The sequence below is a fragment of the Thrips palmi genome, unplaced genomic scaffold, assembly GCF_012932325.1.
Source record: "Thrips palmi isolate BJ-2018 unplaced genomic scaffold, TpBJ-2018v1 HiC_scaffold_4, whole genome shotgun sequence".
Taxonomy (NCBI): domain Eukaryota; kingdom Metazoa; phylum Arthropoda; class Insecta; order Thysanoptera; family Thripidae; genus Thrips; species Thrips palmi.
The window spans coordinates 4387992-4408860 of record NW_023144631.1 but is presented as its reverse complement, the minus strand read 5'-3'; the positions used below and the strand labels follow the sequence as shown (position 1 = coordinate 4408860).

General features: G+C 43.6%; 3 protein-coding genes across 4 annotated transcripts in view; all 3 read right to left on the bottom strand.

Annotated features, from left to right (window-relative positions):
- Positions 1-20869, bottom strand: part of LOC117649315 — a 72826-nt gene that overhangs the window by 43258 nt on the left and 8699 nt on the right. The window lies entirely within an intron of this gene.
- LOC117649317 lies at positions 109-9270 on the bottom strand. The gene is made up of 4 exons (XM_034391955.1): positions 9123-9270; positions 8028-8168; positions 2420-2563; positions 109-297 (listed from the first exon to the last, which is right to left on the bottom strand). Exons 1-4 carry the CDS (start codon positions 9252-9254, stop codon positions 166-168), a joined length of 549 nt encoding a protein of 182 aa, XP_034247846.1. The 5' UTR covers positions 9255-9270; the 3' UTR covers positions 109-165.
- On the bottom strand, positions 15988-19335 carry LOC117649314. The gene is made up of 3 exons (XM_034391950.1): positions 18950-19335; positions 17354-18481; positions 15988-17093 (listed from the first exon to the last, which is right to left on the bottom strand). Exons 1-3 carry the CDS (start codon positions 19201-19203, stop codon positions 16958-16960), a joined length of 1518 nt encoding a protein of 505 aa, XP_034247841.1. The 5' UTR covers positions 19204-19335; the 3' UTR covers positions 15988-16957.

The following is a 20869-nucleotide window of genomic DNA, read 5'->3' as shown; positions in this document are numbered from 1 at the left end:
TCCACTTCAAATAAATGCAGGGCTGTCAGTTTGCAATACTTCTACTTCAAATTTTTACAATAAAATCGAGTTTGCTAGTCTCACGACTGATCGAATGACACATGTTAAACTAAACATCTTCTCTGTCGTTGAGTCACAGGACCCTTAGACGTAATCATTGACTCGCTACATAAGGGTCTGCGCCTCCACTGCTTGGTCTCCAAGGCTCGCTCGTAAAACCTGAGCATACTTGAACACGGCGTTTGCAATTTTCGACAAGGTGTCGAGCCGCATAGCCCCGAAGTACTGGAACCGCACCTGCAACACCACTGCAACTTTCAGGCTAGGGTCAGGGCGGGGTAGAACTGGACGTTTTTCAATCTTGTCAAGCCGAGTCTGCGCCGTTTACATCTTCTTCTGATCCTGCGTGTGTTCTTGTGGTCACTAGTCAAGAAACACTTTTGAATGTGCCAACATATCTGCTGTTCATTGGCCCTGTCTTTTGGACTCTAGTGCCTCTCTTATCAAGGAAAAGCCATTGGGTCATGCGGGATCATGACAATTTAATTTTAAAAGGATTAAATGAACCACATGACCACATTAATCTGCACCCGGACCACCAACTTCACTCCTGCCTCTGCATTTTCAACTCCGTCAGAGGTATGTTGAACTTTGCCAAAGGCGCACTGTTAAAAAAAGTCTGAAAATTCAGACCAATTTTTTCAGACCTAGTGGTCTGAATCTGAAATTCAGACTTGAGTCAGAATTTTCAGACAGTTGGTCTTAATTTTACACCTTGTGGTCTGAAAAATGAGTTTCGGACTCAAGAGTCTGAATATTTGGATGGCGCGGCATAAATTTTCGGCGTCGGGGTCTTAAAACAGTCATTTGTAGTAGAAGGTCTGAATTTTCATCCTGCGCAGTCTGAAATTGACGCTTTATTTTCTGATAAAAGGCATGACTGCGTTTCAGGTGCTATAGACCCTGAATTGCTAGAGCAGTAGTAAATAGACTTTTGCTCAGCTAAGCGAACGGCCGTCTAGTGTTGAGTTTAAAATCAGCCTGCACTCCGCTGGTAGCTGCAGGATGCGACATGTTTGCCCTGGTTCCGGCATGGACCGAAGCCCTGGTCACCCGAGCCGAGCCGCTCCGGCGGCGGCCAGCCGAGCCAGGCACACCGAGCCGAGCCGGGGCGTTCGGAAAATCACCGCTGACCGGCGTGCCGGCCGAAGCCTACCTGCGCGGGGCGGGGGGAGAGGAGGGGGCCCTTAATCCCTCGGCCACTCGGGATTTCTGGACAGAATGCGTCAGTTTTAGCTTGTCTCCAGAGCAGTGCACATCGCATCCGAATACAAGTCCGCGTCGCGTGTCATCTTTCTTGTGACGCTCCGTCGTGAAGCAACGTTTTATGTGTTACATCGGCGCTCAGCACAGTGTGTACAGTGCCGTTTTGCCTTCGCCTTTCCGTGCTCCGAAATTGCTTCTGGGTGCGTGCAGTCACCACTCTGAAGCATCCGAAATCCGCGGCCAGCAGGCTGTGAAAGTGGGGTAGCCCTATACTGATATTGCGTCTTCCAAACTAAAGGGACGGGTGATGAGCGAGTGGGTGGCGTTTTGGAAATTTGTCACTCCTCTTTCATCCTCGTCCCCAAAGTATTTTCATCGTGCCGAAAAAGTTTCCACAAAGTGTGCATCTGGATCCAACATGCTGCTTTCCAGTGTTTACAGCTGCATCTTCTGGAGTCTTACATTCGAGGACTAGTTTTTTTTTTTGGGAAGCTCTCTCAGCAAAATATCATATCTAGTTAAAGTTTTGCGCAACTTTGGGTGCTACATTTAACAACAAGAGCTGTTTTACAACTGCTCTATTTAGTGCATGCATTCCATGTTTCTCAGCAATTTAAAACATGCATCCCCAAAACATAATATGCATCCTGACAAAAGTGGTAATTTTATTACCTGGGCGGCTTAGTATTCAAACCCGCGAGGTGAAAAATTCAGACTGCCATTAGTCCGAAAATTCAGACTACCTGGTAGTCGTAAAATTCTAAGTACTTGCTAGTCTGAAAATTCAGACGACAGGTGGTCCAAAAATTCAGAGTGTCCGGGGGTCTGAAAATTCAGACCACTGGGTTTCAAAATTGACTTCATCCTAAAAAGTCTGAAAATTTCGACTTTTTTTTTAACAGTGCGACCAAGCCGCCCAGTTCCTGGGCAGCAAGGGCAGCCAGCTCTTTTACATGTAGCTGTGGCACTGGTTCTGCTGGGGCCCATGCGCCAGTTGCTGAATGATTTGGGGACCCTCAGGCGACAAAGGTGCCCAGAAACTGGGCGACTTGGCACACTAAAAACTGGAGTGGGTGACAATGGCGCCCATACGGGGATTTTGGGATTTTCACCGCATCCACCTGTTTTCGGACCCACTGCGTGTCGAGCTGACCTGACTTGGCTTTTGCGTCAAAGCCAGTAGTAGGTTGAAATGACGTCGCTCAGCGGGCTGCCACGCCTCCCAAGGACACGAATAAGTCAGGCCGGTGCTGAAGGCCTCCCCTGCCTCCTCTTGCATTTCGGCAGCCAGACAGACCTGCAGAAAACCGCTCTTGTTGGATTCTTTCAACAAACTCACGGAATATCGCACAAAGTTTGAAACAAATCTGCCAAAGTGTCAGGCTCCTTAGCATTGTGTCACTTTCATTCCAATGGAAGTACTCGACCAAAATCTTACGAGAACCAAAATTTTAAACGTTCATACTAAATCTCCAAGTGTCCAAAGTCACTTTTTGTCAAGCTTACTCAATTATTTTAAAGAGTTTTAGTATAGAAATCATAAAATCTTAATCCTTCTACACCAAAAAAATGTTTTTTACAAAGTGCTTTTAACATGTATGAGCCTCTTAAACCTCGATCGAGATTCGAACCACAATGGATTGAACTACTTCACTGTACTTCAATTGATCCAAAGCCTTTCTCATGAGATCCAAGATGGCGTCGATGAGAGGGCGGCCCTTCAAATGTGAAGGTTGTTCGGAGTCAGTAAAACAGCTGGAGGAATGCACGTAGTGTGCCAAGTGCAAGAAAAGGATCCATAATAGCTGCCTGGACAAGATTGGGCTGAAAATTGTGAGTGGCAGTGCCCCGGAGTACTTGTGTAGCAAATGCAAACAGGTGGCCGGCATCCTAACCCCACTCTTGTCCAAAGTGACAGCTACCCCAGCAGCTCAGAAGTCACCCAAGTCATCCAATCCGAAACAGAAAATAAAACAGAAACCTCAAGAAGAGCCAGACATGGTCAGCAGAGAGATCCTACTAAAGATTCTCGACAATGTTGAAGAACTTAAGGCACAGGTCTCCACCCTCAACAAGGAAATTGTGGACCTGAAAGCTAGCAGACCTGTCACCATCCCAAATCAGAATGAACCTAAGAAGGATATGAAACCCAAGGAGCGACCTTACATGGACAACGTCAACACCAAAAAGGCCAGTAAAACACGGTATGCCAGAAACAACATCTATATGGTGGAAGGTAACCTCCTTGAAGCGATGGAGGAGCCAGGTTTCTCTGCAGTTCACTGCGTAGCACAAGACATGAGAATGGGAGCAGGCATAGCCCTCAAGCTCAAAGAAAAACTAAACATTGATACGGAACTTCTAAGGAAAAACTGCAAAGTAACCGACATAGTGGAGCTGAAGGTAGATGATGACTATCTGCTAAACCTCGTTAATAAGCAAGAATCCCACAAGTTACCGAACTGGAATGACTTCAAAAGCACGGTGCAAAAACTACCAGAGACCTGTAAGAGACTGGGCATCAACAAACTAGTCATGCCTAGAATAGGATGTGGGCTGGACGCACTCCACTGGCCTAGAGTCATGAAACTCCTGAAATCTGTGTTCAACAATGAAGACATAGAGGTATATGTGACGCACCTAGACAAGGACAAGGAACCAACATTCAGAAGGAGCAAGGACGGGAAAAAGAAGATAAAAATCGCTATAGCTAGGAAACCAACAACAGAAATTGTGGGCGACAGCCATGCCAAAGGACTGGCCCAAATCCTGAAGAAATCCCAGGACAAGCAATTCTATGTGGAGGCCAAGCCAGGAGCCAACACAAATCAAGCTACTCAACACCTGAACATCTTCTCATCCTACCTTTCACCCGATGACAACCTTGTCTCTCTCCTGGGCACAAATGACCCCTATCTGGAAGACAACGTTGAGGAGATGATAAAATGTGATGAAGCCAGAAAAGACATTATCTCACAAGGAAGGCACAGCAAAGTCACCTTCCTTACTGTCCCATACAGATATGACAAAGACCAGGTAAATGATGAGATTAAAAAGTACAATGGAAAAATCAGAGAAATGATCAGCTCAGAAGCACAGCAGCAAGGATTAGAAGAAAGAATCCAACTGGTCGACATAAACAGGGTCCTATCAAGAGAACACTACACCACACAAGGACTGCATCTCAACCAGAAAGGCAAGGAAGTACTGTGCCAACTCATAAATGAAGCGACAGAACATTTTGGGAAACTAGATACAAAGACCATTCTAGAAGACCAAGATACCAGCCTGGAGAGTGTTTTTGAGTAAGAAGACAAAGCCACAACAGGCCACTCGAGAGACCATCGACCCTGCCAAAGTCACCAGTCTCATCTCAAAGACACCACTGACGCATCTCAAAGGTAGCAGGAAAAATTGTGAACTCAAGATATTGCACCAAAATGTGAGATTTATCATAAACAAGAAAAATAGGATTCAATGTGCACTAAACGAACTCTCCCCAGACTTTTTCGTGGCAACTGAAACTGCAAACCTAGACGGTGAGCCAGCCAACACAATATTTTCAGACTACAAAATCGTGAGTAGCTACTGCAGAAAGGGTGGTAAGGGAAGGGGTGGTGGAGTGTCTATTTTTGTTAAGAGCAATAATGTTATTAAAACAGAAAGCCTAGATATCTCAGATTTCACAGAATCTCATGTATTAGAAGCCTGTGCTGTTAAATTTCAAGTAGCAAAAGAAAAAGTGAAATATGTGCTCATAGGAATATACAGACCTCCTCCCCTAAAAAACATTGACTCCTTCTTTGAAAAACTAAACAGCCTGTTACTTCTTAAGTGTGGACAGAATGAAACTGTAATCCTAGCAGGAGACTTTAATATAGATGTCTTATCTAAAGGTAAATGCAGCAGGGAATTTAAAAGTACTATGGACTGCTATAATTTTGATATCTGTTTCAATGATGTAACTAGGGTATTCAATGATAGTAAGTCCTGTATAGATAACATTTGTGTTAGAAACGGCAGACCGGAACTAGCAGAAATATTTGAAACTCATGTCTCTGACCATTATGCACAGTTACTCACTATGAGTACTGCTGCTAGCTGTGAAGCAAAAGAAACTTATCAGGTCAGAAGGCAGTGTAAGGAGGAAAACATTCAGCACCTGATGGCACTCTTGAGAAAAGAGGACTGGTTTGATGTTTTCTCCTCCCAAGATGCAAACAAGGCAGCTGAAAGATTCCTGGATACTGTTAACCATTGTTTCCAAGTTGCTTGTCATATGAAGAAATGTAAAAATTTCCATGGTAAGAAAGCTAAAAAGCCTCACTTGAAAGAATCAAAGGAAGCCAGAGAAATAAAGGATTTGCTGGACTTTCTAAATGACCTCAGGAGGAAAAATAAAAACAGTGACAAGGATAAAGAAACAGCTAGGATACTAAGAAGTAAATACCATTACTTACTAAATAAGGCCACTGTGGACAAGAATATGGAAACCATTGTGAACTCTGAAAATAGATCTAAGACTATCTGGAATATTGTGAACCAACAAAGAGAAGGTAAAACCAAAGAAAAGGCGGAGATTGTATTAGAATTAGATGGAGTGACTGTAACCAGACCAGAGGAGACGGCAACAGCCTTAAATGAATATTACATTGACCTCCCAAAAAATATTCTAAAAAATCAAGAGGCAGAAAACTTCAAGATGATCTCTAAAAAAAACAGGAGCTCAATGTTTCTGGACCCTGTCTCAGAAGAAGAAATTCTGAAGACAGTGAGCCTACTGAAAAATAAAGCCTCCTCTGGGCTGGACGAAATCTCAAACATTCTGTTGAAAAGAATCATATTTTTGATTGCTAAACCTCTGACCTATGTTATAAACCTGTCTTTCAGCCAAGGAGTTTTTCCTGATGTTCTCAAGTCTAGTAAGATAATCCCATTGTTTCAAAAGGGTGACAAAAAAAGAGCCGAAAACAACAGACCTGTGGCACTTACATCTAATATTGCTAAACTGTTTGAAAAACTCTTTGTAAATAGGCTGAACAAGTTTCTAGAAAAACATACAGTGCTGGTCAAGGAACAATACGGTTTTCAAAAAATAAGGACACCTCCGATGCCATAGCCCAAGCTATGGAAGTAGTAACAAAAGCTCTAGATCAAAAACTAAAAGTTATCGGAATCTTTATAGACATGTCCAAAGCTTTCGACTGTGTTGATCATAAAAAGTTACTCTCCATACTAGAGCACTATGGCATCAGAGGCGTGGCTCTGAGTTGGCTAAGTAGCTACCTCACTGATAGGAAGCAATGTGTTGAGATTGAAACTTTTAAGCAAGACTTAAACATGTACGAAAAAGTGAAATCCCTCTTTAAAACTGTCGAATACGGAGTTCCCCAAGGCTCAGTCCTCGGACCGATTCTCTTCTTGCTCCACATAAATGAACTAAAAATTTATATGTAACGAATCTCACAGATAAATGCCATCCGATCCTATTTGCAGATGATGCGAACCTTATCGTTACTGGAGATTCGTTAGAGGAGATGAAACAACTCACTACTGATCTAATCAAGGGGATTTCTACTTTTCTTAGGAGTTTGAATCTCATAGTAAACCTGTCAAAAACTGGCATATTGCTTTTTGAACTTAAGAAAACTGATGTAAAACTTGACATTACTGTTGATAGCCAGAGAGTTGAAAACCTTGCATGTACAAAGTTTCTGGGGGTGACAGTCGATAGAAACCTAAAATGGACAGGGCATCTGGAGGAGCTCCTGGGAAAAACGCGAAAGGGTGTGTATGTGATGAGACAAATCTCCCAGACTGTGAATGATAGAACTCTCATTATAGTTTACTGTGCTTTCATCTACTCCCATCTAGCCTACGGCATTATTAACTGGGGTGGGGCGGAAAAATCCATTATGAATAAAATTTTCAGCGCTCAAAAAAATGCTATTAGAGTGTTAGAAAATCTGCCCCCCAGAAGTTCATGTAAGGGATTGTTCGTTAAAAATAATTTGCTCACAGTTTTTGGAATCTATATCTATAAATGTATTCTACATGTTGTTAAGAACTTCTCCTCACTAACTATAAGAAATGAGGTCCACTGTTATCACACCAGAAATAGCTCTAACATCCATGTGGATTTTTTTAGATCCAGAGCACATAGAAATAACCCACTCTATATGGGCTCGCAATTTTATAATTCTCTTCCTGATGAGATAAAAGAGCTTAGAGGCAATATGAACGTATTCAAAATACACCTTAAAAAGTTCCTAATTAATAAGGAGTTGTACTGTCTGGAAGATGTGTTTAAATACTGATTGTGGTTGATATGGCGCAATGTGCGTTTCTCTTATGACTTTTGTAATAATTTTTCTCAATGTGTGTCCCTTGACATTCAATGTACAAATTCTTACAGCAAATGATAAATAAATAAATAAATAAATAAATAAATAAATAAATAAATAAATAAATACTTGGAAGGTATTAAATTACATACTTACAATTTGGTTTTGTACATCATTTTACACAGGACTTTAGTCAAACTTACTAAGAAAGTAGTAAGTAAATAGTTGTAAATAATTGTTGCTTATATGAATACGTAATTAATGAGAAAATGTCAGTAACGTGCTGAGAGTGCATGCGTAAGCTTCTACATGTCATTATGAACTTTCACTTAGACATGTTTAATATTTCATAAGTGTCTGGCATAAGGTGTCAGTGTGTGCACGTTTGGATGCAAGCCACCCACTTCGGTGACTCACCATGCCGATGTACGAAAAGACGGTGACGAGAATGACCACGTTGTTGACGTCCTGGACGCCCATGGAGATGCGAAAGGCGCCGATGACCCCAAGAAGGAGCATCAATCGCACGACGACGGACAAGTCATTCACGAAAAAATCCTGCACGGTTCAAAAATGAGAAAGCAAACAAGGAGAGAACCGGAATTTAGCATAAGCCTACATTCGTTGTTTTGTTCGATTTTTCTAGGGGCGATAAATAGACCTTTCCGGGCTAAGCAACTTGTTCAGTATACTCGGATCTTTGCGCCGCCACACTTTAAGATCCAGCTCTTTTGTGGCGAAACGGGATTGAACTCTGTGTCTACTGGAGTATCAACAACAACGAGTTTAGTGCCATTTCGCTGCAAATAGGTTGGGTCTTACAGTGTGGCGGCGCAAAGATTGGGTTATTGCACAAGAAGCTTAGCCCGGAAAGGTCTATTGCTATCTTAATCGGAGTTCGCAGTGCAAGTTCCTTTATGCGCCCACAGCCAACCCACGGCAAAGGGTTTTGAGTTTCAAAACCAGAAGGAAGCAATTAAATCGTTCGAACGAATGTGACATCGTGTTCAAACGAACGTGCACTCTTAAAAGCCTGCGAAGCATTTGCTTCATAACAACGAAGAAAATGAAGGCGTTGTAGAATTGATTTGTATCAAGTGCTTCGTATTGCGAAGGATTTTGCTTCACGAAGCATTTCTCCGTAGATTTTACAATGCCTTCATTTTCTTCGCATTACGAAGCGATTTTTTGTGGAGTTTTTACTGTGTGTCGACCCAGGAACGTGAGCCACGTTACGTGACGTCACATTGAAACGAACGGGATATAATGTCACGTTCGTTTGAGCATAGTGTCACATTCGTTTGGATGTGAACAAGCGAATTTTGGGCGGACTCACATCCAACCGAAATGCGAGACAATGCTCAAACGAACGTGACGTTTTGTCCCGTTCGTTTCAACGTGATGTCACGTTCCTGGGATGAGAATGGGCACATTCGTCAGTAACAGCGAAGCGCTGTTTATTAGGCCCCTGACGTATGAGTCTGAACAACTTCAGACAGTTCATCTCCGCACCTGCACATGATTGATGCCAACCACGAGCTGCTGGTGCAACTTGACCGTGTCCACGAGTCGGGCCCACGTCGTCGTTTTCGCCACGCGCTCGGAGAGAAGATACAAGGCACAGTGCATGTCAAGGGACGCCATCCAGTGCACGCCACTCAGCATCTGACAACGGAACCGATGTACACACTCAACGAACAATTTGGGTGAGACGTCAGATTTCTGTGCTCATGAGCTGTTAGGTCGGCTTCCGTATTTAAAAACAATGCTTAGGTATAAGGGAGTATGGGGTGATTTGAAACAGGGGCGATTCGTAACAAATGCGTTTATTAATTTAAGTGGAGGGAGCAGAGGAAAATCTGAGTATGGCCCCTCTTTCGCTTCAAGTACAGGGTCCCTCAACAATCGAAGCGGATGTGATCGGTGCTCAGGTATAGTTTTGGAGGGCGTCTGAAATATAGGGTACACCGAAAACAGGCAAATTTTTATTTTGGGTTTGGAAAGTTTCTGTCTGAGGCTCCCCAGGATGAATCACCATCGAAGTACCTTTGGGGGCCTTGAAGCGTGACCCCTTTACAATGAAACCACGTGGCAAAAGGGTTGCTTTCACTTTGTCCAGTGATAGTTGGGGACGATTTCTTGCGAAACAGGCTTTTGGGGGTGATTCGTAACAGACCCGTATAAAAACAAGAATTTAAGTAGTTTTTGCAAAAATGCTTGAATTATTTCTCGAATCATCTGCTGCCTAATTCTAATACATTTACACAGCTCAAAATGCATTTTAAAGCGAGTTATTCTATTCTGTCCTCCAAAATTGAAAAAAGTGAGGTTAGGGTTGACATAGCCGGTCAGTTAATGCTGAGGCGGTCAACGGCAGCTTGTAATGTAGATTTTAAGGCGTCTGCAGGACATCCGAAGAACAACTGCTGGAGGAGATGACATTCCCGATGATGTTTCATTTAATGTGTAGGATGTTATGAAAGGCCCGATGGCTGTTACAAATCACCCCATGCTGGGGCGATTCGTAACAGCATGCAAGGGTTTGGAAAGCGTCTTAGATTTCAAAGATTACGGATTCCAGATTGATCCAACGGAGCTGCACAGTCTAGATGAAGGGCCAGACTGCTCAACTGGCACAAGTTTGACACCGATATGCAGAATGTTCCTAATTTTGTATAGAGAATTCCAAAATCTGTTACAAATCGCCCCATACTCACATATTCCTTTGCTCATGTTTAACGAAATTCGTGTACAAAACCATTCGGTACGAAAGGTTCATCTGCGTAAGTGTGTGCGTAAGGCATCCACCAAATAATATCATGGAGGCGTACGAAGCATATCAAACAATGGTTTCCGCAAATTTGAGCGAAGTCTCCCTAACTTAGGGGGAATAGTAAGGGAGAGTGGGGCAATTTGTAACAGATTTCGGAATTCTCTATACAAATAAAGAATATTCTGCATATCGGTATCAAATTTGTGCCAGGTGAGCAGTCTGGCCCTTTATCTACACTATACATCTCCATTGGATCAATCTGGAGTCCGTAATCTTTGAAATCCGAGACGCTTTTCAAACCCTTGCATGCTGTTACGAATCGCCCCAGCATGGGGTGATTTGTAACAGCCATGGGGCTTTACATAACACCCAACACATTAAATGTAACTTCGTCGGGAATGTTATCTCCTTCAGCAGCTGTTCTTCCGATGTTCTGCAGACGCCTTGAAATCTACATTACAAGCTGCCGTTGACCGCCTCAGCATTAACTGGTCCGCTATGTCAACCATAACCTCACTTTTTTTCAATTTCGGAGGATAGACTAGAATAACTCGCTTTAAAAAGCATTTTGTGTTGTGTAAATGTATTGGAATAAGGCAGCAGATATTTCGAGAAATAATTCAAGCATTTAAGGGGGCACACCAGTGAAAATCGCCAAATTTTGGCCTTCTTTTTTATTTTATCTTATTTTTCTCTTGTTCATCTCGAGTCGAACGCCGTAAACCCCTCCCGTAAATTTCAATTACTTTGGCGTGTGCACGTATTTGAAGTTCTTAAAAAGGTAACTATTTTTGCATATTTTACACCAATTGGTAACGCTCAGGTGTTTTACTTGAAGTTCAATGACAAAACCCTTGAACCACCCAAACGCAGATTGAAAAAGGAATATTTTGGCGCAAACCAAACTCAAATATGTCATAAACTGCGTCCGTAATCGGGAAAAATGCGTGTAAATCGTATTCTCACTTCAAACGTCATTTTCTCAAAACACCAATTTTGGACCTGGTGCCCAGGCTCACGCCCGCTCACGCCCGCAAAAATTGAGATAATTGAACGCGGTTTGCGGCAAAATGTTCCTTTTACGTTCCTTTATCGTGTGAACCTCGGATATTGCCACCGCCCAAACGGATCGCTAGCAGCAGTCATTAGAAAGTAAACATTTGGTTTATTTTTCATTCTATTTTTTTGTCTTGTCCAAAATGGTGTTTTAGATGAGTTCATTGACATGCCCGTGGTTCACATGATAGCCACATGTGTCCTGATGAGAAATTTTCAAACCGCGTGTTTCTTACTCAATTGAGAGCGGCGCAATCTTGGGCACCATGACAACATGTCGTCGAAATTGGATACTGACTCCCAGCCCCCCTTTCCATCACCGCCAGTTGCTACAGTGACGTTTTTTGTTTAATTTAATATCTTCTTAAGTTAAAACCACAATTTCAAGCCAGTAGGTTTGTTACTTTTCACAGAATGACTGTTTTACGAAACCTCCTGCATTTTCACTGGTGTGCCCCCTTAATTGCATAATCTACATAAATTCTTTTTTTTTTATACGGGTCTGTTACGAATCACCCCAAATGCCTGTTACGCAAGAAGTACGTCCCTAACCATCACTGGACAAAGTTAAGGCAACTTATGCCACGTGGTTACATTGTAACGGGGTCACGCTTTAAAGGCCCCAACGGTGCTTCGATGTTGATTCATACTTGGGGAGCCTCAGACAGAAGCTTCCTTGTACTCAAAATATAAGATTTGCCTGATTTCCGAGGGGTGAATCACTTGTGTACTCATGTGTACAAATTGGCCCGTACTCAGTGTACTCACAAGTTTAAAAAGAGCAAAATTGGCTAATTTTTTACACAATTTGGCGAAGTGAGTCGTCTATCTAAACCGCTAAATAAAGCCAAACAACGTTAAAAAATGTGAAATTTCCGAGTATTAGAAGGTGTACTCACCCGTACTCATGTACTCATATGTACACCAGGACGCTGAGTGATTCACCCCTCGCTGTTTTCGGTGTACTCTATATTTCAGACGCCCTCCAAAATTATACCTGAGCACCGATCACATCCGCTTCGATTGTTTAAGGACCCTCTACTGGAAGCGAAAGAGGGGCCATACTCAGATTTTCCCTTGCTCCCTCCACTAAAATTAAAACACGCATTTGTCACGAATCGCCCCTGTTACGAATCGCTCCACTCTCCCTTACACTTCGCAAGGTTTAAAAAATTGTGTGTTTACGAAAATAATTTGCGGGTAGAGGAGGTGAGGTACGCCAAAACTGACTATAGGACCATATTTAACTTTCATTTCGGACCCAAATCACTCGTATGGAGCGCAGCTGGAGGCAGCACTTACGATTTCCATGAATTTTGCGAAAGCACTCTGCAAACTCAAGTGTGTGCGGTGCCAGGCATGCACTTCTTGATGCATGCCTGCAAGCACACACTTCCTGGTGCATGCCTCGCAGGCACACACTTCTTTTCTGCATGCCTGGCAGGCACACGCTTGTATGCATGCTTAAGGGGGGTTCTTGAAAAATTTTCCCTTTTCCCAAATGGACCCAGTTGTAAAAATTTGGCAGTGGTGTAATTTACAATTGCCCAACATTTAATGAGCCCCATCTCCCACTTGGAGGTTTCCCTTGGCCATCCTCGGGACATAAAAACTATCTGACAATCACCCGGGGGCCAAATAGGGGCAAACCAAGAAAATGGGACAACCATTTTTTTTTTGCTTTTCGAAAAATTTTCTAACCGAAATTCCTTTTCTGATATTTTTTGACATCTGTTAAACAACTTGTTTTTAATCCCGGGTCAAAAAGAGGTTTCTATGGGTAAAACAAAAATGTTACTTTACGGGGAATTTTTGGACATAAAACGTCCCCAGGGGGGGGGTATGTCCAACATTTCAATTTTGAATTTTTTTGGAAGTAAGGCTCTTTGAAAGTTGAAGAGAATCCTAACAACGATAATCCCCAATTGTTCGCGGTTTCTTTGTAAACCGAATTTTTTAACAATGGGGCAAAGTACCTTTTCATACAGTTTTATGTGCAGTTCCTTAGTTAAGACGTTTTGCGATTTAATTTTTTTCATTGAATAAGTTGCCCTTGGGGAATGGCGAAGCTGCCGGTTTCAAATTTGCGTTTTGAGCCCCGTATTTCCAACCGTAATCGACAACTCTTTCCCATTGCATGATGTTATCTAGAACTTGGAGGGTTTGTTTCCTTTCGCGAAAAAAGATGGCCCACCCAAAACTAATCATCGGCAAAAATTAAAAAAATAGGGTTTTTTGTATTCCCCCCATTTCCTAAATGCTTATGGTAAAAATTGACTTCAAGATGTATGCCCCCTATTATTTTCATTCAACCCTTAGAATTTTCTTAATCATGAAAAATGTTTTTTCCAGGGGGTTCCAAATTAAAAAACACGGGGTAATTTCGGACACTGCTTCGGACCCTCCACTGTAAAAACGGTGAGGTGCAGATAATTGAAATAAGCGCCAAAACGAAGCTAAAGGTGGGTAGATGATAAATTTTAACCCTCAAGCCCATGACATCACCACAACTTTCATAATTTCAAAAAAACCTATCAAAAGTGTCCGAAGTTACCCCGTTTCACGGTACTAATAATTATTCCGAAAAAATTTCCCTTTCCCACCAGAATGACATTCGGTCGGAAAGCGGGTACTCCCCACCATTTCCCCACCGTTCCCCGCTTGTTGGCCCCCAGGCGAGGGGTTTGTAGGCCCCCAGACGAGAGGGGACATGCGGGGAACGGTGGTGAAGTGGTGGGGGGAACCCAATTTCCGACCCAATGTGTTTAGATGGTCCACACCAAATTTGGACCCTTTAGGTCCCACCGTTTGGTCCAAATCACGCAAACCAACAAACTGTGTATTTTTTGCAGCGAAATTCGACGAACTCGCAATTGCTGCCTAAGACACCTATCAAAATCTGTGATTTTGATCGTTAGTTACAGTATGAAAAGATCCCGTGATCAGTTTTGACGCCCTGTATGTCATGCGTCCGCAAAAAATTTGCGCCAACACAGTATTTGTTGACCTTGCGTAGTATTCTACCCTCTTAAATGGCTATTTAAACAATATAGACGATGCGAGTGTAAAGAAAACGGGAAGAAACCATTTGTTGTGGTGATCAACTTTGTCCGATAGGTAAAATTCGATAGCTGAAATCGAAAAGTCGAAACCCACAGCCGGTTGCTACGACCGGACCCTTGTATGAGGATAGTATGCTGGGGTTTGTTGTTTAGCCAACTTAGCCTAGCCAATTTAGCCATCAAATGTTGATCTCACCACAGCAAATGATATTTTTTCGTGAAGGGGCTATACACTTTCAGATTCGTATTGACTTTTTTCTCTCCATAATTGCAATAATCGAGAGAAGACTTTCTGTTTTCTGTCCTTTGCTTACGTAGTTTTTTGAGCAGCAATATTATGTAGTATTTCCTTTGAAACCATGTACAATATAAATTGTAATCAATTATTTACTACTTTTAAAGTCAATAGCGTATTTACTCTGTCAATAGCAAACTGACTTAAAGTCAATATAACCAGGGTTGGCAAACTTAACATAACAAATATAATAACATAATGAGACTAACTATAGAAAAGGCCGAACCACTATTTCATATTGGTACTGTGATTATCATATGTCAATTTTTTGCAGTAAATAACGTTTTTGACTTATCAAAATTAGTTTCGATAGTTCGAATAACGATATTACGATTACCAAACCACAATATCATATTAGTTCTGCCGGTATCATATGTCAATTTGTTGCAGTCAGTAACGTTTTTAACTTATCAAAACTAGTTAAGATTATTCTGATAACGTTATTACGAAATGCTATTCTGATTTTGCGAGTAAGAATTACGTTATTCGCTCTATGAAAAGTAGAAAATTTACTTTGAAAATGATATTGCGGAAATATGGTTATTGTCTTTCATCGAACAGTAGATTATTCAGTAATTCTGCAAGAATTCGGTTATATACCATTGCGTGAATTTAATGCAAACCTATGCAAAATAGCAATTTCCGGAAATGTTGCCGTTTATCGAATTTGAAAAGTGGTAACACAGAAATAGTAGTGAAGACCAGGAAAGGCGTGAGTTCAGTCCTGCGTCTGTCCCGTAACGAATGTATGACTCAACATCGGCAAGCCAAGACCCCTTGGGCTTAGGGTTCAGGCCCAAAATTTTTGCACTATAGGTCATTGCCCGTGTCTGGTATACCGGCGACCACGCCCTCAGTTAAGCGCGCTACCAAAGAGTTGCAATCTGTCTTCCTATCCACTCCTGTGATGTGTTATGTCAGGGACAGGACGCAGAAGCTAGACCTAGCCCATAACTTTTGAAAACTCAGTTTTTATCATTTCACTTCTGCGCCTCAAAATATGTGCAAAAAATCCTTTACTGTTTTATCTCTCAAACTAATTAATGCTGGGAGCATTTAAATCAAAAGGATGAGTAGCGCGTCAATGCACAGACACTGTTCGTTTGTGTTATCCAAGGGGTGTTTGTCTGAAAGCGGTTATGTGTGCATTCTGCATCATGAATGAAGAAATCCAATCAACCATACTCCTGGTAAGTTTGTTTACTTGAAAGATTTATTTTTTCTAGAAACACGTTTATCTTTGGATACAAAACTATGCAACACCCCCAAACAAATATTTGCGTCTTACTGATAAAGGGAAAACGCACATCATGAAGTGAGTCAAAGTCAACAAAATAATATAATTACAGTCTTTTACCAATAAATATAGAAATAACAAACAAAAAATAACAAAGCCTCAGTACAATTTGTTGACTAGGAAGATATTGATAAATCTTACATTTTAAATAGAGTAAACCAGTCAACTACATTCAATAATGTGTTGTTTACATGTAACATTTTTACCATTCTAGTAACACAATCTAGGAACAAATATTCATCAGAAAGTCTTTCTAATCTAGGGACTATCACATCACATGGGCTGAATGTGAGTCAAAATAAACAAAATAATTGAACTTAAGTCCATGACAAATAAAAAAAATCTAAACAACAAATAACATAGCATCAAGACCATTAGTTGACTAGGAAAAAGTTTGGAAGTCTTGTCTTGTAAATAAAGAAAATCAACGAGTTCATTCAACAGGAAGTTGGTTTTCATTTTTCTTACATTGCGACATTTTTTACGTTGCCTCACCTAAAATTTGTTTTACCAACTCACTTTCTGCAATTTTGTGTAGCAGATCTGCATTGCAGTGAAGAATCATCATATCGTCGACGTGTTGCGATGATAATCTGAAGCGCAGTGGGTTCAGTATGAATTTCAGAGTTGAGAAAATTCGTTCTACTGCCACTTGTGTTGCTGGTTGGGCTAGAACGATAAAAGCCAACTCAGACAGGATTGGATGATGTACTCTCTTGTTGTGCCAGTACATCAAAACATCTTCTTTTTCAGCAAGTGGAGGAGTTTCAACCAGGTAAGTATCTAGTAATTGTAGAATTTTCAGAGCAGGTTGGTTGCTTCTCTTAGGATCCATGTTCTTGACCTTTTCTTTGTTCCTCCTTTTCAGATCTTTGGCAAAAGTGGATTCTTCATCACTGTCATCTTCTGTTGATACTTCTTGAGAGACAACCGTTGAAGAGCTCTCTTCGCTACCATCCTCATCAGTTTCTCTCTCAGTTTCTCCCCTGAGATGACAGAGTAGTGTTCCGCATCGGGCGGGTCGTACGATTTTGCACCGCCCGATGGCGCTGACAGTCGACCATCCGGTGAGCAGTCGGACGTCGCGGCTCGATTCTTGGCTACTTGCGCTACAGCACCTGTCACGGTTTGTGTCACATGCAGGGCGAGATGCTCCGAGCCAATAAGCCGTGTCTTCGGCGGCATTCGAGCACTTCGAGCGATGACACGTCGCGGTGCAGCGCTGCGGTCGAATCACAGACAGATGCGAACACTACAGAGCCTTCGCCATACTTGCACCAGGTGCGTCTTGGCTTCTTGGACATCAGAAGGGTCGAGCAATGTAAAATAGCGTGGGTCCATGAGCAAAGCAGCTTTGAAGCCTGGGTACCCAACAGGCTCGACAGCTTTTCCCCCTGGGCTTGGTTCTTATACATTTCGGATTGTTTCCGTTTTTCCATTGCGCAACAGAGGGCTTCTGCTAATGGGTGCTTCAATTTTGTCAGTTTGTCATAGCAGGTAGACCAGATGCGGAAGAAATCTCCCAACAGAATGGATTTGCCTTGCAACTTGATAGACGCTTTTCTTGCTGGCCGCAGACATTTTATCAGCTCTTCCACTTTGCTCCAGTCATTGGCACTGAGTCCATACTGCTGCTGATCTGCCTTTGAAAAGGATTTCTGAGAGAATTCTTTGAGACCAAGAACTGACTCACACATATCAAAGGACGATCCCCAGCGAGTAACAACATCCAACTTGGGCAAGGTAAGGTCCTGCTTCTTTAGCTCGCGCACCATAGTAGGTGTTCTCAGGAACTTGGCCAAATCTCGCACTTTCGTCAGCAGAGCTTTCACTTCAGGAGTTTCCTTGATGGCATCATCGACAGCGAGCTGAAGTGTGTGGGCGCCACACCGCGAACTTTGGATGCTGGTGCTGTCCTCAGCAATTAACTCGATGGATGGCCAGTCTTCATCGTCATCCTCTTCAGCCCACTGTCTAAGATCTTCATCCTCTTCATCATACTGCAAGCTTTCAAGTTTTGCATAGAGCTCTTTCGCAGCCTTATCAAAAAGGCGTGCCATCAGCAAGTAATTCGCTGCGTTATCACATGTAATAGAAAACAGGTTTTGAACCATTATTGAGAACCTATCAAGAGCACGAGTAACCTCAGTTTTTATCAATGGTGCACTGTTCTTAATGAATAATTCTTCAACAGCTAGAGTCCGCACTGTCAGTTTACCAGCGTCAACAAATTGAGCAGTGATGCCCAAAAAGTGACGGTGTTTTCTTGTGCATCCATCTAACTTTAGGCTGATGAGCTTCCCCTTCACTTCATCAGCAATTATTTCTCTCACTTTATTGGCGTACTCAGGTATAAGACCAGGAATGTTTCTCCGATTGATGGTAACCCTGCGAAAAAAATTAAGAAAATTAATAAAAATTTCAAAAAGAAAACCATTTAACTGTTATTTGCGTGCAGAGGACAAGTTAAACACTCTGTTACATGCAGGATTCCAGCGTGATTCTCAGGGACCAAAGAATAAATGGAACTAGCGTAAAAAAATGGCACTTACAAATCAGAGCCTTGCATATGTGATGTTAGCCATATGTTTCAATGTTGGCAATGACTACCTCACTAACAACCCCATTATTAAAATAATATACAAATCCTATACACGGCATGGTAAAAAGAAATAAATTGTTTGGGGAAAAGGGGTCAATAATGTGGCTCTCACAACTTTGATTTGAAGATTTACAAAAAAAAAATGCAAGTCGATTGGTGGAATCCTGCTTGCAGCGGTACCTGGTGCTTTACTTGTACTCTGAACACTATTCTTTTGAACTAGCACATTGCTCCTCATTTTACATCCCACTTACTTCTCACTTGCAGGCAAAGCATCCAGATAGGGCCTTACAATGCTCTGGAAAGCCGGAGAGTCCAGCAGTTTGAAGGAAGCCCCTTGTTCCGCCACTAAAAGTAAACAGTAAAGCTGGAGTGCCTTTCCAGACATCTTCACTCCATTCAGGACAATATGCTTAGCCTTCCTGATGGGGGTCTTCACTGTATTCTTTTTGTTCTTCGATATATTCTCAGCTCTATCCTTGTGCATACTACTCAAGTGTTTGAACATGTTTCCACTATGACGATTCTGTAAAAAAAAAGACAATGTGCATATTATTACTTCAGAAGTAACTATTGAAGTAGCCCGACGTAGCGTAGCCTTGGCGCGGGCGCACTGTCACCCCTGGCACGCCGTCGTCGGCCCCCGCGGAACGGCGTCGACGACCCACGCGACACGCCATCGTTGCCCCCCCCCCCCCCCCAAGGCCGCCTCTTGATCTGCCACTGTCCAAGCGTGGCGTCACGTCCCCCCGGCGCGCGCCGCCGTCGCCCCGGCACGGTGACGAAGCCCCCCGCCCCTCGGCACGCCGCTGTCGCCCCCCGCACGGCGTTCACGCCCCGCGGCGCGACGTCGTCGCCCCTGGCACGGCGTTGACGCCCCCTGCGGCGCACCGTCGTCGCCCCCGGAATGGCGTCCAAGCCCCCCGCGGCGTGCCGTCGTCGCCCCTGGCATGGCGTTGACGCCCCTCGCGGCGCGGCGCCGTCGCCCCCGGCACGGCGTCCAAGCCCCAAGCAGCGCCCGTCGTCGCCCCCGGCACGGCGTCTTCGCCCCTGGCACGGCGTTGACGCCCCCTCGCGGCGCGGCGCCGTCGCCCCCGGCACGGCGTCCAAGCCCCAAGCGGCGCCCCGTCGCCCCCGGCACGGCGTCCAAGCCCCAAGCGGCGCCCCGTCCGTCGCCCCCGGCATGGCGTCCAACCCCCCGCGGCGTGCCGTCGTCGCCCCTGGCACGGCGTCCAAGCCCCAAGCGGCGCCCCGTCGTCGCCCCCGGCATGGCGTCCAAGCCCCCCGCGGCGTGCCGTCGTCGCCCCTGGCACGGCGTCCAAGCCCCAAGCGGCGCCCCGTCGTCGCCCCCGGCACGGCGACTTCGCCCGAGGGGTCCACCACTCGGAGAATCATGTGTACATCGTGTCCGGGAATCATCCGGAAATCGTCCGGGAATCATGGGAATCTCAGTAATCTTTCGGGAATCATGGAAATCGCGGGAATCACTTCCGAATCACGGGAATCTCGCGGGAATCATCCGAAAATCGTAGGAATCGCATAGAAATCTCTTCGGAATCATGAGGAATCTCTTGCAAATCATGGAAATCTTCTGCAAATCGTGGAAATCTTGGGAATCATAGGCATAGGAATCAAGAAAGTGTCGCGAAAATCGTGTGAAAAACCGCCCACACTGCGAGAAAAAACTACAGGGAATCCTGTTAAATTTTTCACAGCGTCGCTCTGTACTTAAGACCACAGTGATCTCCGTCTTTTATAAGACGGAGCTCACTGTTGTTTTTAGTGTTAATCTCTCTGTTGTCCGAGCAGCCAATGCCTCATCGGGACGGCATGGTCAAAGCCTCATAGGTCACCGTTGGGTCCCCGAGGACGTCGACGGGCACCTCACAGGGTCCCCGATGACGATGCGAGCATTTTAGGCCTAGGTTCCGACCATTCGTTGAAAAGGTCTCATCAAGATCTACTCGAATCAAGATAAACAAATTTCTTGGTCAACCCCTTTTTTCAAGATCCAGTTGACCAATCAGGATCTTGAAAAGAGGGGGTTGATCAAGAATTTTTTTTTATTCTTGATTCGAGTAGATCTTGATGAGACCTTTTCAACGAATGGTCGGAACCTACCGTGAAACGGGGTAATTTCGGACACTCGGTGTAATTTCGGACAACTCTGCCCG